Source organism: Oryzias latipes, chromosome 7, assembly GCF_002234675.1.
Source record: "Oryzias latipes chromosome 7, ASM223467v1".
NCBI lineage: Eukaryota > Metazoa > Chordata > Actinopteri > Beloniformes > Adrianichthyidae > Oryzias > Oryzias latipes.
The window spans coordinates 25,732,141-25,749,046 of record NC_019865.2 but is presented as its reverse complement, the minus strand read 5'-3'; the positions used below and the strand labels follow the sequence as shown (position 1 = coordinate 25,749,046).

The window sequence follows — 16,906 nt, the reverse complement described above, 5'->3', positions numbered from 1 at the left end:
CGGCTTGTGTTGTTGGTGTTACTTGAATTAACGTAACTTCTAAATACTACAAACCTTACACTGTTTAATTTCACTGTTTATGTGCACTTTTAACTATGTTTTTCTCTACATTTTACCAAGGTTATGAAAGTGGGTGAAAAATACAATACAGATGAATGTATGAATACATAGAAAAATAAACAAAAACAAACACATATTTGTATATTCTTAAATTATGGCATAAATAATAGCCATAACACTGGTGACGTGTGCATTAGCATAGCTAGTTTTCGAGGGGCATTGAACGCAACAGTGCAAACAAGGAGTCATCTAGGTGTCACGTGGTCTAAGCAGGCCAATCACAAACCGCTATCTTTTTACCCGGAAAATATTTTCTCTCAACAGGAGGCGGTTGTGATTTTTTTCATGGCAAAGTTGATTTTACATTTGCTGTGGTTGCGTTTTTTTCTCTAGTTACAACTTTCTTTCTTAAATAATATTATTTATGTTTGTGGTGGGGCGTTAATTTTGAACGCCTTTTGGGTCAGTGTTGATTCCGTCGCATTGCTTCAGGTTCAGGGTCAGGTTGTATTCTGTTCTGTTTTCTGACTCATTACTGAGACTGTGAAAATAGTAACGTTGGTATTACTAGTACATGTAAATAAAAACTGGATCTTTTGTCTTGCACCTGGTAATAAGCGCAGTGCGTTATATGGACTCGGTTTAAAAGGTAAAAACCGTGAAAGCATTGATTAATTTCCGGTGATCCAGCACGGCGCATCCGTAATAAATAACACAGCCAGTAAGTCAAAGGTGAATTTTAATGTTTAACAGTACACCTGCAGAACTGCCACCAGTTTTGACACCTGTGCTCCCTTAACAGCTTCAGGCAGTCCATGGCCGAACAGCATGAACCCCACAGTTTCAGTCCAGCAGACCTGGCAACAGCTGCAAAACACAGCTGGTTCCCCCCACCCCCTCAACCCATCTATTCCTGCACCCTGACTCCTGAACTGGAGGCCAAGGCTCGAGAGGAGCTCCAGGAGAAGCCAGAGTGGCGTCTTCGAGATGTCCAGGCGCTGAGAGACATGATTCTTAAGGTTTGACATTGTGCAAATAATTTCTGTTGGCCTATTCTTCTCAGGTTGGAGGGGTTATGTGTTAGAGTTTTGAGGAAACATAAACAAACCCATTTGTGAAGAAAAACATGCATGATAAAACATAAGTTATTGAATAGCCAATATTACCCATTCATGTTTTATAAGATAAATGTATCTACATTCAATAGAACAAGACAATAGATCTATTTTTGAAGGTAGGACATGCCTCAAAAAAACAAAAACATTTTTTTACTGTGTCCCGCAGCAGCAGTCACTGACAGCAAGGACCATAATGTTTTTGCAATGATGAACATAAGAGGAATGTGGGCGTGGTTAGCAAAAAAACTTTACTTTTGCTGATTCTTCTGAAACTCACGTCGATCTGTCCGTCATCCCCTGGCAACCAAACATAAAATGTTTGCTATGGGGATGAAACCATCAGAAAAGCTGCCCTTTTGAAAAAAGTGTGTTTGTTTCTTAAAATTTCATATTACAGGTATTTTTTTAAATTATTATTATAACTCATTTATTCTGTATACAGACAGCATTCATAACCCCTATGTAAATTGCCTTTTTATTTTTATTTTGTTTTTCTTCTTTAAAGAGTCACTGGGTCTTATAAACCCCATTTGTTTGTTCTGGTCCCATTTGAAATGAACATAGAAGCACTTCTGTTTATGCAGTTAGTCATTAAGATGGATAATCTTTCTTTTTTTTCTCCATTCCAAATAAAAACACATAATGCAAAAAAATACAAATAAAACAAACGGTTTCAACTTAAAATTACAATATAGTTCAATTTTCATAGCAGCATGCCTTTTTATGAATACTTTTCTCAGTGTTTTAGCTAACCTGAGGAGCACAGTCTTTTGTTTGCACATGTGTCTTGTGTATGGCCCATCAGGAGCAACCCAACCTGCACACGCGGCTAGATGACGCCTTCCTCCTGCGCTTCCTGCGGGCCAGGAAGTTTGACTATGACCGCGCGCTGCAGCTCCTCCTTAACTACCACGCGGGTCGCAGGGCCTGGCCAGAGGTGTTCCAGGACCTGAAGCCGTCCACAGTCAAACACGTCCTGGACCTGGGCTTTCTCACGGTCCTGCCGCGGCCAGACCCCAGTGGCAGGTACATCCTTTGTCTCCGCCCAGGTGGGTCTCTCCTTTCATCCTGAAGAATCCAGCAGTTTTTGAAGTACATTCTGAAAATCCCAGAGCACTAAATCATCTGAATGATTCTGTCTTTAGGGAAATGGAAACCAAACGATTATCCGTTTGTTGACAATGTGAGAGCCATTTATTTGACTCTAGAGAAGCTAATCCAGCCTGAGGAAACACAGGTTAACGGCATCATCATCTTGGTTGACTACACAGGAGTGGGCATGTCACAGGCGTCCAATCCAGGTCCGTTTCTTGCCAAAAAAGTTGTGAGCATCCTCCAGGTCAGTCTATGATAAATTATATTATATTTTATGTATTATGTAGTATGCAAATGCCATTTTTTATATAATTAGTGTTTTAAATGTTAAAATAAGCAATACTGTGTTTTAAAGCCTGATAAAAATGTGATTGCAAATGTAATAAAGATCAGGAATACATGCGTGCTAAATTTGAGTTGCCGTGGAATCTCTAGACCGGTTTTACCGAGTCCTTGTGTTTACAGCAGTTTCTTGTGGAATTCACAGGATGGTTTTCCAATCCGGATCAAGGCGGTCAACATCATCAACGAGCCTCTGATCTTCAAAGGCATCTTTGCCATAATCAAGCCGTTTCTGAAGGAAAAGATGGCAGAAAGGGTAAGAACTGTCCTTGTACTTTTTTCCTCCATTTTCTGGACTGTATCCTGATATTATTGTTTTAAAAATAAATGCTAAACATCTTGGTCCTTGTAAAAATCCATTTTATTTAGTCTATGTTCATTTGGAATTAAACTGTGAGTATTGAAATAAACTATAAACACTGTCCTGACATGAGATAATATAGAGAACCTATTAGAGTTAGCTAACAGGACATACAACTGGGTTCAAATACAGTTTTTGTGAATTTATTAGATTTTTATTTTTGCTGTAATGCAGGAATTGTGAGCGTCTTTTCCACTTCAAGGATTCTCCTTCTTCCCCAACACCTACTGTCACATCCGAAGTGTTATTTCTGTTTGAATTTGACACTATCGTTTGTCAGGATGCTCAAATGTGGTGAAGAGTAGAAGAGTTGGATGCATAGAAAGAGGAAAACATATATTTTTTCCGGAAATTCTGGGCTGCTTTCACATTAGTTCCCCGGACTACGGTATGTCCAAATGGGCAGAGAGTGCAAATAATGACACACACCTTCATCAGGTTTGGTTTTCTTTCACACACTTTTACTGTAATTCTGCAGTTTGGTTCACTTTGAGGTGAACCAGAACCCTCACTCAAACAGCAGATTATCTGAACCGATCAGTCCTGGTGAGAATCAAACCTGCCAATATGAATGGACCCTAGATCAGAGGTTCTTAACCTTGTTGACACCGGGGCCCATTTTTCCCTGTATAAAGTGATTTGAGGCCCTTTCAAATATTAACATGTTAATTGAAATTGATCTGTCTTGTTTGATTTGGATCTGATAATTAAATCAAGTCAGTTTCCGGTTGATCAAAGTAAAACCTTGGGGGTAAAAAATATGATACAGTGCAATCATCTCAAAGACATTTATTTTCACACATTTACAGCAAAATGCATTCATTCTATTAGTTTGAAAAGCCCATATGTTCTAGAAAAATCAGTTTAGCTGGTTTTGTGTCTCCCACTGTGCAACACAGCAGTTGGAGTAACACCCTGCCCACTCGGAGACCATGTCTCTTCTGATTGGCCGACCTGATTAATACGATTACAGCTAAAGCTCACTTTGTCCCCACTGTTTTTTTTTTAATGGCTTATTGTTCAGAGCTGGTACCTTCTGTCTTTTCTACAGTGCAGAGACAACACCTAAACAGCTGTTTCTTTAGTTTGGGTCTAAGACAAACTGCATCCACTGCTGCCAACTCTGCTGTGCTTCACAGCCGGAAAAAAACAACACCTTTCTGAGCAGCTCAGAAACCCAAAAAGTTGTGGTGCTAATCCTTCTGAGCAGCACAGTTTTTAATGCATGAAGTCTTTTGCACCCCCTCCTTGTGGCCTGCCTGGCTTACAAATCCAAGATTTTCTGACTTTAGGATATCAGTAGATTCTTTGGGAGAAATTTGCCAAATCGGAGTATGTGGGGAAGAGAAAATGATGCAACATCATACTAAAAACACTACAAACTTTTATTTTGAAATGTAGACTGTTTACAGTGGAGAAAAGAAGCGTCTGATCTCTTGATGATTTAGAAGTTGGTCCACTTAAAAATAAAAATTGAAAGTCTGTCGTCTGTAGGTTCATTTGAACAGCGAGAGATAGAAAACCACACAGAAAGGTAAAAAAAAAATCGTCTTTGAAGAATGTATATACTGTACATTGATTTGCATTTCATTGAGGAAAATAAGTATTTGATCCCTTTTGCCAGAAAGACTTAGAATTTTGTGGCAAAGCCCTTATTTGCAGCCCACAGGTCAATCTTTCCTTGTATTTACTGATCAGATTTCTGCACATATCAGGAGGAATTTGTCTCCACTCTTATTGTGTAAATTATTTCTAAATCATTCAGATTTTGTGGCTCTGAGCTTCAGCCCTCCTTAGGTTTTCTACACCAGTGTTTTTCAACCTTTTTTGAGCCAAGGCACACTTTATCATTGACAAAAATCCTGCAGCACACCAGCATTTAAAAACTGAAAAAAGGAGAAACTCTATAGTCTGTATTGATGTACAGCCCCTCTGCTATCTCAGGTGCATTTTTGTAATAATTGTGGCAGAAAAATCTGGAAGTTGCAGCTTTTTCCCCCTAATAGATGTAATAAAAGTTAAGTTCGTTTTCTGTAATAATTTTCAACTAATATGTTTGAAATTTTACCCTGGTAGTTGTTTTTCCCTCCAGTTAATTAACATGCAATTTTATGTAACTTCACAAAAAACAAATAAATTCTTTCTAAATAGTGATTCATTTTTTTTATACTTATTTCAATGTTAGTGCAAAACCAACTGTAGGTTTTTTAAACAAATGAAATGATCACAATATGTTTGATAACATTTACACAAAGAGACTAACATAACAATATTAATAACAAAATTAATAACAATATTAATGTTTTCTGTAGCTACACAAAAAGTGAATATGTTGAAATTGTATTCGTTTTTCTATTGTCTTAATCAAAAATCAAGTCTTTGAAAATTTTAACAAAAAAGTTTTATTTCTTTTTAGATAATTGAATTGTTTGAATTTAGTTTAATCGTGTCTCTAAGCTACTTCACCTTAATCCTGTTTCTTAAATATTGTTATTACTTCTTCTTAAATTTAACACATAAAATAATCCAGACGTTATTAGAAAAGTGTTTCAGTTAGAAAGATGACATGGACAAAACTCTGGGATGTTTGGCTGTTAATAAACACAAACATTGAAGGAGAACTAAAGTGTTGATCTCTGATTTAATCAAGAAGATTTAAAAACTGTTTGATGTGTTTGTTGTGGTTTCAAGAGGTTTAACAGGGAAGACTCATACGCTCAGACGCTGTCACTTTAACCCAATGCATTATGGGAGATGTAGTGAGAAAACGGTCGGAAATCGCTTCTCTGAGCTTCATTGTCTTGTTCACTTGTTCCACAAATCAACTCAAATCAACCTTTATTTATATAGCACTTTTACATCAACACATGTCACTCAAAGTGCTGTGCATAAAATACAATAAAATTTAAAATCAAGATGACAAGACAAACAGTGCTGACAAACCCCCCCCATAGTCTGATACCGGATCCCGCGGAAAGCTACACTGCAAAAGACGAGCTTTAGCTGGGATTTTTGTTGGAACTGAGCGACTTTATGAGCCAGTTAAAGACAGTTAAAGGGGCGGGACTTTTCCTAATACAGCTGTAGCTGCAGCTAAATCGCGGTACTGTCATTCTTATCAAAATGTCTTTTATAGAATCAAATAAACAGAAAGAAAAAAGTATTTTATGATTTTTCATATTCCTAACTAATCAGTTAGTCACAGATGGTTTTCTTGGTGACTGTGGTTCCAGATGCTTTGACATCATCAAATAACTCCTACTGTGTTGTTTTAGGCCGATTTCTCACTGTTCTCATGATCATGGAAACTTCACCAGGTCACATCTGGTTTGGAACCCCAGACCTTCCATGGGGCAAAAAAGTAAAAAAAAAAAAAAAAAATCAGAAAAACTGTGTCTGATTTTTAAAAAATTTATTTGTAAATTATGGTGGAAAATAAGTATTTGGTCGCCTACAAACAAGCAGGATTTTTGGCTCCCACAGACCTATAACTTCTTTTGTAAGAGGATCCTCTGCATTAATGGCACCTGTTCAAACTGGTTATCTATATAAAAGACGTCTGTCCACATCTTCAAACAGTCACAATCCAAACTCCACTATGGCCAAGACCAAATAGCTGTCTAAGGACACCAGAAATTACATTGTTGACCTGCACCAGGAAGACTGAATCTGCAAAAGGTAAGCAACTTGGTGTGAAGAAATCAACCTTGGGAGCAATTATTAGGAAATTACAGACCTCTCTCATGGTTTTAAGTGGGAGAACTTGCACAATTGATGGCTTACTCAATACTTTTTGCCCCACCATGAAGGCGAATTGATGGTCCTGTAATTCTTGAATTTTGACACAACAGCTTCTTGCTGATGGTTTTGTTGTCCATTCCAGTCTTATGCACGTCTACAATCTACTCCCTTAAGTCCACTGAAAGCTCTTTAGTCTTTCCATGTTGGAGAGTTTGGAGTCTGACTGTTGTGTGGACAGGTGTCTTCTCTACAGGTGATCACTTCCAACAGGTGTCTGTTATTCAGGTAAAAGGTTGAATAGGAGAGTTAACTCATGGCTGCTCATTCCTGGTACTCGAGATCTACCACCCTGCCTGTTTTTGCAGCTCTCCCTGCACTGCTTGCTGCTAATACCTGGACCAGGTGTGTTCATTCAATCAGAATGTGGAGACATCTGATTGAGCTAATCAGCAGCTAGCAGGTCGAACTGGTCTGTGTGAACTAGAACTCTTAATAAGGGAATCAAATACCTATTTACCTCAATGAAATACAGATAATTGATGTCAGTTCTTTAAAATCTGTAATTCTTTGTGATTTTTCTATCTCTCACAGTTCAAACAAACCTGCCATTAGGATGACTTAATTTCTTTTTAGGAGGGGGGACTTACAAAATCAGCAACAGATCAAATTTTTCATTTTCCCACAGTTTGTTAGTATGAGTCATTATTGCAAAGTACTTTACTCAAAAACTACACAAATTTGGAAAACTGGCTAAGTAGAAGGCAAAGACTCTGAGGAAACTGAATCAAGGCGTGACATCTGGGACAAATGAAGCTGCACGGCTGAAATAAGATGATTGGAAACAGCTGAGGGTGAGTGCAGCACAGATCATCTCTGACACGCCACTGTGGTCTCCTCCGACAGTACATCCTCCATGGCTCAGACCTGCGCTCTCTGCACCGTAACCTCCCAGCATCCGTCCTGCCAGAGGAATACGGCGGCACCGCCGGTCGGCTGGACATGGGCGCATGGTCCAGACTGCTGCTGGACTGCGAGGAGGAGTTCATAGTGGAGTTCTGCCAGCCCGATCCACTAGAGGGCGTCATGCTTCCAGACTCGGTGCTGTATGAAGGAGAGCAGGCCAGCGGGAGCGTGGAGGACACCTTCAGGAGTCTGCGCTCACAGCTTTACTACTGTTACTGAGGCGCGCTGCACGCTCCCACTGCTGAAGGAAGACTCAGTTTCCTCTGAAACGTGTAAAGGGCAAGTTCCCAAGATATTATGTAGATGATTTATTTTCCTAACTGGTTAGCACTTCTCTAGTAGAGTCCTCTTTAGTTTACACACAGCCCAGTATTCGATTGTCATCCAAGGGAGCCCTGTTTCCGGTATACAATCAGCTGTTATCGTTGGTCTGGTCTTACATTGTTCAGAAGCTTTTTGTGCCTGCAATTCAATGCAACAGGTATCACCTGCTGCTGCAAAAAGCTAAAAAGAAACTCCTCCTGATTTCTATTGAATTATAAAACATCAGCTGGGGCCTTACAGCGCTGCCAAAGCTGTGAAAACATCTGTAGGTGCCCTACTTGTTAAGTGCTAGAACCTGCTGAAAGTTAATTTTAGCTTCTGCTGAGCTTTTTTGCCTGGATGGAAAATTGTCCTCTTTTCTGTGAAGTGGACTCTTAAATGCTCGTTGTTATCAGCAGGGTTAATTACAGCAAAAAAAAAAAAAAAAGGCCTTTTGGCGATGAATAAATGCTCATCTGAACCCTTTCAGATCATCATTGATGTGAACAAAACAAAGTTTGTACAGCTAATATTTCCTGTTGTCTTCTTCCGGTCACTATTTTCCATTTGAGCTCAGATGTGGCTTTCATCCAAAAACTTTTTTTTTTAACTTAACATGAAAAACATTGCCTTTAACTGTCTGAATTATGTTAGAGTGGTGTGCGTTAAAGCAGTTCTGATGTTCTCAGCAGTGCTGCTGTTCTGTGAGGAAGAACATTGGTTAGAAACTGGACGAAAGTGTGGTCGAAAATCACGTCGAACCAACTGTTTAAGAGCCTTTATTTAGTCCAACTTTTTTATAGCTTAAATCTTTCAGTCTGATTATTTTAGGCATTCAGCCTTATGATGTATGTTTTGTTTTTGTGCGTTTTGTATTAATATTTTTACATGTTTGCATGTTTTTCATTAATTACTGACTTTAATCGTTTGGTTTGCCAAACAGGCCATTTTTATCATGTGCAATACTGTTGCATCTGTCTTGTTGCTGAAGCCCAAAGCTTTTTATTTTGGTCTTTTTGTATTATTTGTAGCACGTCTGTGACTGTAGGATGTATTTTGTTGTGTTTGATCAAAACAGTAAAGTTTAGCTTCAATACACTAAAGTACTGTTTTGCGTGTGTGCTGTGGGCGCTGCGGTTGGTGCAGGATGGGCTACGCCCCCCGAGCCTAGTGGGACCTCGTGGCTATTTTCCCATTATCACATCTGTTTAAGCTGAGTTCCAAAAGCGGGGTCATAAATCCCCAAAGACGACAAAAACAAAGAGCTGACAGAAAGACACAGATGTCGATATTTGGTTTATGATGTGAAAGTTATGGACTGAGAAAGTAATAAATGAGAAACAAAGCGGTCTCTGCTTAATGTTTCCTGATTTATAACAGCAGCCTGCACCTTTATTTATTCAGGACAAGACTTATAGAGTTTGTTGTTTTCCAACAAACCCATTTAATCTTTATTAGAGCAGTTTTTCCTTCAAAGAACATCCACCTGGAAAAGTTCCCTTTTATTGATGCATCTGCAAGGTAAAGTGTATATTTTCAGGTTTTGATGAAATGTTTTGTCATTGCTAAACAAAAGCTGTCAATCGTTTAAATGTTACAGGTTAAACAAGGACAATTGGTACAGAGAATAGAATACAGGTAGTGTAAAAAAATCTTTAAGTTCATGTTGTGTTGGACTTTCTTTGAAATACTATCATGTCGTTAAGTTTGATGGTAGGTGACCCCAAATTCTATTTCCTGTTACTTTGTTCTCTTTGTGGAGACATAAACTTGTCAACAGTCACTTTGCACAGAAGAAAAAAATGATTTCAGTGTCACCTTCAGAATAAAATACATTATAGTAAATGTATTTTATTCTTGTTTTATTTATTTTGCAGTGAACATTTGTTGTCTTGATCAGGATTGGCTTCACAACCACAGCTGTGAATAGGAAATGTTCAAGGTTACAAAAGAATAAATAATAAAAAAGTGCAATGATAGAACGTTTTTAACCACAGCAAAACAGTTTGTTATATTAAAAAAAAATGCTTGGAAAAGTGATTAGGAAAGGTTCAAGAAATTATACAAAAGCTAATGAAAAAAAGTAAACCTTACTGCTCAAGTGAAGTAAATTAAAGAATCTAAAATCTTAGGTAGGTTCAATAATACGACATTTCACGGAGGACATTAGAAATGGTATCACCCGCTCGGGGGGGGGGGGGGGCCAGCGGCGCTGGATGGGCTTCCCATCTGCACCTGGGGCTGGGATCGGCCCTTCCCTGGCTCTGGGGCGGGACGGGACAACCCTCTTGGGGCCCCCGGTCGCTCTGGGTGTCATCCGCTTCGGCTGCGGGGTCTGGGGGGGAGTGGGGTAGGGGGTCTTGTCGGCCTTGTCCTGTGGGGGGGCATTCTGGGGGAGGGGGGGGGCACTATTGGTACGGGGCAGGGGGGGTTGACGGGTCGGGGTCTCCGCTGAGGCCATCGGCGGTTTCCCCGGCCGGTTGGCTGCCTCGGTCCCGTCGAGGCCTGACCAGAGCTCTTTTAGGGCCGGCGTTTGGGGGTGGGGGCCTGGGCTTGCTCCGGGGGGGGGCGGCGCTTTCTGGCTCCTCTCTCTCTGTTGTGGGGGGGGTGGTGCTGGGCCTGGGGTGTCGGCGCCTCCGGGGGTGGGGCCCCTGGGCTGGGTGGGCCTGGCCCCCTTGCTGGGGGGGCGGGCGGGGGACAGCTGTTTGACCACCGGGGGACAGTCTATCAGCTGTCCCCAACTTACCCCCTTCCTCATATAACCTCATAATAGGGTGAGGGGGTGGGGGGCTTAGCCTGCGATGAGCCTTGGGGGGGGGGGGGGGGTTACTAGGCAGTGGCCCCCCTCCTATGGTTGCCGTATGGAGTGGGCCCCCCCTCTTTCGGTTTTATTTGCACCTTAGACATGTAGGGCCCTTGGTAGGGGGGGTGCTTGGACATCACTGCCAGCAAGCAGCGGATGTCCTCCTAGCACCCTACCCGCCAATTTTAACCGCACCTTAGACATTTAGGGCCCCTTGGTGGGGAGGGTGAGGGGACGTCACTGTGAGTAATCAGGAGATGTCCCCTTAGTGCCCTACCCGCCAATTTTAACTGCACCCCCCTTAGTACACACACCCCTCCCCCCTCAATATATACATCCCAACATAAACACACACACACACCCTCTCAAACACACACCCACGCACACACATTTTGCAAGGAAGGTGGGACCTGGGTCCATCTGTCCCCTGCCTCTTCCCTGGTGGGGGGTACGGGCCCCTTTGCAACGGCGGCCGTGTCCCCGGGGTGCCGGCTTCCTGGGCCCGGCGGTGCTCTCTCCGCACGGTGGGGGGGTTCACATTACATCTGAGCCGGGGGTGTCTGGTCCCTGGGGGGTGGGTTCTGGTCCTCGCTCCTGAGTGCTGGGCCCCGCCAAATTTCCAACTGTGGCCGAGCCTGGTCGGGCCATATTTACAACACCCCTTGTGGGCCCTCTTTTTTCCCCGGGGTTCCCCCCTCCTGGGCGGGGGCGGCGGGCCCCTGCCTCGCTCCTCCCTGGACCAACCGTGGGCCGGGCGGATGGCTGCCTGGAGTGCGGAGCGGGTCTCCCTTGGGGGGTCCTGGCTCGTATCTGGGGTTGGGGCGGGGGGATGCCCGGAACTCCTGGGTGGTGGTGGGGTGCTCGTTTGGGGCTGTGGGCGTCCTTCTCCGGTGGGGCCCTGCGTTGGGTTCTCCCGGCGCGGCGGGGGGGCTGCTCTCCTGGTTGGGCTGGGGCGGCGCTCTCTTTCCCTCCGTGCCTCCCTGGCCTCTGGCTCTGGGGGCCTTGCGGCGGCCCTGCTGGCCCTGGCCTGGGTGGCGGGCTTGGTCGCCCGGGCGGCGGTTGTTCCCTGCCGGTTCCCGTGTGGCGTTGGGGGGATTCCGGCTGCCGCTGCTGCTGCGGTGGGGGTCTTGGGGTGGGGATGGCTGGGCACTCTCCCTCCTTCTTTTCACGTTCCACCACCCATTTTATAAGAACATAAACACTCACCTGAGCACTGGTGTTAGCTCACCTTTGCACTAATAGTTTGCATGACTGAATGACTGAAATATTTCACACTAGTTGGTTTTAAGGCATAAGTATGCGTGTGAACACTATCTGTTTTGTGTACATGTCGACAGGTGGACATTTTTGCAGCTAGCAGGTGTGTTTAATACATTTCAGTGTGTGTGTGGACAGGCTCCGCCCCTTTTTTTTGTTTGTTTTTTTGTTTTTTACTACATTTGAACCTTACCATAATGATTAACAACAAGTAAACTTGTTGCTTTATGCTGCTTCATGGTCTTACCCCCTTTCCCCTCCTATTATCACCCCCTACCCCCCCTATCTCTAACGTCCCTCTCTCTTCTTCCCCTCTTTCCTTTTCCGTCCGGTCCAACACCAAAGATTTTCAGACATGATTGAAATTAATAAAGTTTGGCCTCAATTACAAAAGGGGTTTATTCAGACATACTTTTGGTTTGTCTGAAGATTAATAACCCCTCTTGTTAAAGTAAAATATGTCCAACACAAGAGGCCCTCAGCTCTCATCTGTCTGCCCAGCTGTTGGACAGGACAAGTAAAAAAAAAAAAAAAAAAAAAAAAATACAGAAATGGTATCACTCAGAATCCAAAAGGTGTGAAACAGAAGCAGTCACAGCATCCAAAGCTGACCTCTGACTGCATTAAGCGAATGTAACTTTACTATTACATTTAGAAACTCCATCACTATAGGAACAAAATAAGAAAACACTTTCAGTCCTCACCTTTCATGGGATTTTTGTTTTGAGACGTGACATTTCATTTTTTGATTTAAAGTAAACACTCCTATATTGCCACATCCTTATGAAGATTGCAACCAATTGTTCAAAAACACAGAAATCTGATTTTACGCCAACAATAAATGTATTTACATAAGATTTTTTTTAAATCCCTTTTTCTATTTTTAACAGCTGTAAAGCGAGGGGACAGTTGCTTTGATCTGTCTTTATGTCAGCCCCCCCCCCCCCCCCCCCCCCCCAACCAACAACTTCCACTGTCCAATCCAACAAAGGGAAGACCTTCTGGGTGATAAGAGGAAGGAAAAAAAGCAGGAAGGAGGGATCAATGAGATGAAGAAAACATGCAGACCAACACTATTACACAACACATTGGGAAGCTGTGGTGCAGAGGTAGAGTGGTCCACTTCTGGTTCAGTTCCCACCTTTCCAGCCCATGTGTCCTTGGGCAAGACCGTGGTGGTTTTAGGTTGGCACCAGTGTAAAACGCTGGCGTCGCCACCAGTGTGTGAATGGGTAAATGAAACTGTGACTAAAGCACTTTGGGACTGTTTAAGTATGTGCCATTAACCAACACAATTCCACAACACACCTAAGGCCCAGACCAAAGCCTGTAAGGCCCTTTATTAAAGACCCAGTTTTAATAAAGAAAAAACACTCCTGATTAAATAAAAATGAAACACAAAAGCAATTTATAGAAAACAAAAGATACTCTTGTGCAGCATCTCAACCTGAACCCACTCCATCCCTTGCCGGCACACAGGCATGCAGTGTTTCTTCTTGCAGATTCATGCTGCTCTTCGGCCACATGTTGATGAGCATAATGAGAGCAGCGTGGGAGTTCTCTGTTTTGCTCAAGGACTCTTCAGCATTTAGAAGGGATGGAACTGGAGGACAATCGCTGAAGCGCACAGTGGATTTAAGCAGCATAAACATCTATGAAGGCACCATGAATGAAGACAAACAGTGAGAAAGCACAAAAGAGTCATATATCAAATGGCTTTCTCACATCAAAATGTGACAACAGCTCAATAAAATGCTCCAGATGTGGTGCAATGCCTAAATGACAGCCGCACCAAACAAAACAAAAAAATTCATCTCGGCTTTCACCTGTATTCATGCAGAAAAACGAGATGCAGGGAGTGTTACCACCAACCTTTATAAGCTAGTTATTTTAATCCCAATGATTGTATATTTTTAATTAAAAGAATTAGGTCAGTTCCTTTTTTTCTTGACATTTCAATTAGAAACACTCATTTTGATTGGCAGCAGGAAAAGCAGGACAGAGTTTGTAACTCTGCACTGTGCAAGTATGTGGAATTGCTCAAGATTACAATAGATTTTCCTTTAGCTCTGCAGCTTTCTGTTCTTCTTTAAAGTGACAGTCATGGATCTTTTTAACCACACTGATTTTTGTTTGCTATCTTGTGCAAAATTGATTTAAGTCCTTACTCTTTCCACTTTTGACAAAAGTCTGTTGTTTCTATGGTTACTGGGTATTTACATGGAAAACTTCCTCAATAAAAAAATACCAAAATGTGACTTTTATTTGCTTATTGGTTAAATACATTAAAATATTGTTTTTCTCTGATTTTTTTATGTTAAAATAATAAAATAAAATGAAACATAATAAATATGTATTTTTAGTGTGCATAGAAACAGGCTCAGAGTTATATAACAACAGAACTTCCTATGCTTAACAGTGAAGTCTCTGTGCTTGCCTGGTCTCCACTGTCTCCAGATCTTAAAACCACTGGAGCAGCTTTGATAGGCTTCATCAATGGAGTGTTCCATCCATCCATCCATCTTTGCTTTGTCCTGTCCCAGGGGTTGCTGCTAAAGAAAGGAGCCCCCTGGAGCTGGATTCTGCGTCCTTTAATGCTAAAAGATCTATATTGTTCAGTTTCTTATTGAACAAAACCCATTGAGAGCTGCCAAGTCCCACTTTACCATTCAGAAAAATACATTTTTTTCACACGCAGCAGCACATTGAAGTTCCTTTCAAAATAAAACCCACCCTGTGTCAAATAAGATGCTCCTGCTGCGGATTTACAAATACTTAAAATGCAATAAAGTCGGGTCAAACATCACATTTTCCATCATCTTTTGTTCTACTTTTACTATCGTATGTAAGCATGACAACATTGGAATAGAATCCCTTTTTTAAACCTATAAATATGTGCAACTGTGTAAGAGTTGTGCCTTTGAACAGCAGCTACTGTTGTGCAGAAGATGAGAATAATATCTGCTTTTGGTGTATTTGAAACAGCTGAGCAGAAGCAGGGCTACAGGGCCACCCCACACACACAGCTAAGAGACTGTCTTTTTCATGAGTTCTTTAGGCACTAGCACCCCAGATAAAAGAATGTCTTTTTAATGACGATAACAATAATAAAACTGTTTGAGATATGCGTGGCCTTCCACTATGCTCTCATTTGTCACCCTACCAAAGACTTCTACCCCCAAAATAATATAAAATGTTCTAGGTCCACAAGTGCAGCAGAGACAGTAGATTAAGCCTTTAGCTCATTTATCTGACATGCTAGAAATCTAAGCATGATAGACTATAGTCTTGAAACAAAATAACCATTATTTATACCATGGTCTGGGTAAATACCCTTTATTTCTTCAAATCTTCAATGCTTTCCTTCAAAGCCAAAGAGCTGGAGGTTGCAGACCCCTGCCCTGGACAGTTCAATATATGGCAGAGCTGCACACAGATACGGACCCCTAATGGAAAATTAAAATAGCAAGTATAGATCTTGTATGAGTAGTGTAGGAGGTATACTAACTGAAAACTTCTTCAGACTAAATTGGAACACTTTAAGTCTATAATAGAAGTCAACTTTAAATATACTAAATCACTTTTGGAGTAAATAAACTTGTAGTACTAAATCGATAAATTCTGGTTCTGTTTGTAAGTTTAATAGGCGGCAGCAGCGCAGGTAACCGTCAGGTAGGGGCCATCTGTCTCCTTGCGGAACCCTCTCTGCTGTTGCGCAGAGATTCCCCGCGCGCTTTGATGATAAAGAAGGCCCTTCACGTGCGCAGCAAAGCTGGCATAAAAGCCGACAAAGAATTGCGCCGCGTGCGTCTCATGTTGAGCACGCGGGGAGGATCGGGAGCCCCCACGAGCGCGCTCTGATTGGTCCACACACAGCAAACTCCATTTTGGAAAACAGCTGTTTTGTAGACACTGGCTCTCCCCGTTGTTCGCAGACGGCTTCCGAGCAGGCTCCCGAACGAGGGGTCCCTGCTTTGATTCCGAACCTCCCGCTGCGGTTCTGGTCGAGTTCGACGTGCTGCAGCTTCCTCTGACTGCCGGGAACTTAAAGCAGGGATCCATGGTGTTCAATTTCTATTGTAACAAGTGGAGAACAGGAGGCGACCCCATCAAGGTTAGTGCCGTTTTAGCGTTCGCGCTTCTGGTCGTGGTGGGATAAAATGGTGGGTCATGTTATTTAATTGTATTTATTTTTAAATACGGGGGGCTTAGAGCCGCAGAGTCACGAAGCGGGCGCTTCTTTCTCATTTTAATAAGGCATTTTTCCCAGCCAGTGCCACAGACAATGAACGCATCTCCATCCGCGCCGCTCAAGCGGCTTAATGCAACTCTGGCTTATTTTAGGTTGAATTAAACGTTGAGTAAACACGATTTACGTGTTCCCGGAGTGTGGCAGACATGTAACCGGCCACGCACATTCACGGCCACGCGCGTCCTTCCTCCCACACTCACTGCTGCCATGGTTGCTGCTGCTGCGGATGCGTTTGCCTGGTCTCTCTCTCATCAACACCTTCATCCCTCATCAACTCTCCTTTTTTCTCCATGGCCTCTCCCCCTCTGCCGTAAACTGACCCACTCGCCGTTTCTGTTCAAATAAACATGGCAGCAGCGCTAAGAAGGAACACGCCAGTCCAGTTTTTCTACACTGGAGTGAAACCTGAAACTGATGGATGGATGGAGGTGACACAGCAGCAGGCTGGTGTGGAGCAGATTGGGGGACACACCCCCTGCTCTGTGTGTGTGCGCTGCTGGGTCAGTGCCAGCTGCCTGACCCGTTCACATCCTGTGGCCTCCTGGCTGCCAGCAGTGGTTTGCTTCAGCGTGTGATGAAAAGGAAACCAGCGGATCTTCATGCAGGTTGAT

At 42.6% G+C, this 16,906-nt stretch overlaps 2 protein-coding genes across 3 annotated transcripts in view; both read left to right on the top strand.

Moving 5' to 3' along the window:
• The first annotated feature begins 355 nt into the window (after window positions 1–355).
• Window positions 356–9,332, top strand: ttpal (alpha tocopherol transfer protein like). Of its 2 annotated transcripts, none has more exons than XM_004071011.4 (6): window positions 356–781; window positions 863–1,079; window positions 1,984–2,227; window positions 2,324–2,517; window positions 2,761–2,871; window positions 7,621–9,332. In XM_004071011.4, exons 2-6 carry the CDS (start codon window positions 876–878, stop codon window positions 7,897–7,899), a joined length of 1,032 nt encoding a protein of 343 aa, XP_004071059.1. In that variant the 5' UTR covers window positions 356–781; window positions 863–875; the 3' UTR covers window positions 7,900–9,332. The 2 variants fall into 2 exon arrangements, with proteins under 2 accessions (XP_004071059.1, XP_011475919.1); XM_011477617.3 differs by having other exon boundaries at window positions 356–792.
• A 6,563-nt stretch (window positions 9,333–15,895) lies between these two features.
• pkig (cAMP-dependent protein kinase inhibitor gamma) overlaps window positions 15,896–16,906 on the top strand; it is a 38,457-nt gene continuing 37,446 nt past the window's right edge. The window contains exon 1 of the transcript XR_002290584.2: window positions 15,896–16,157. The gene's annotated coding sequence lies outside the window, so the exon portion shown is untranslated. The remainder of the gene's footprint in view (window positions 16,158–16,906) is intronic.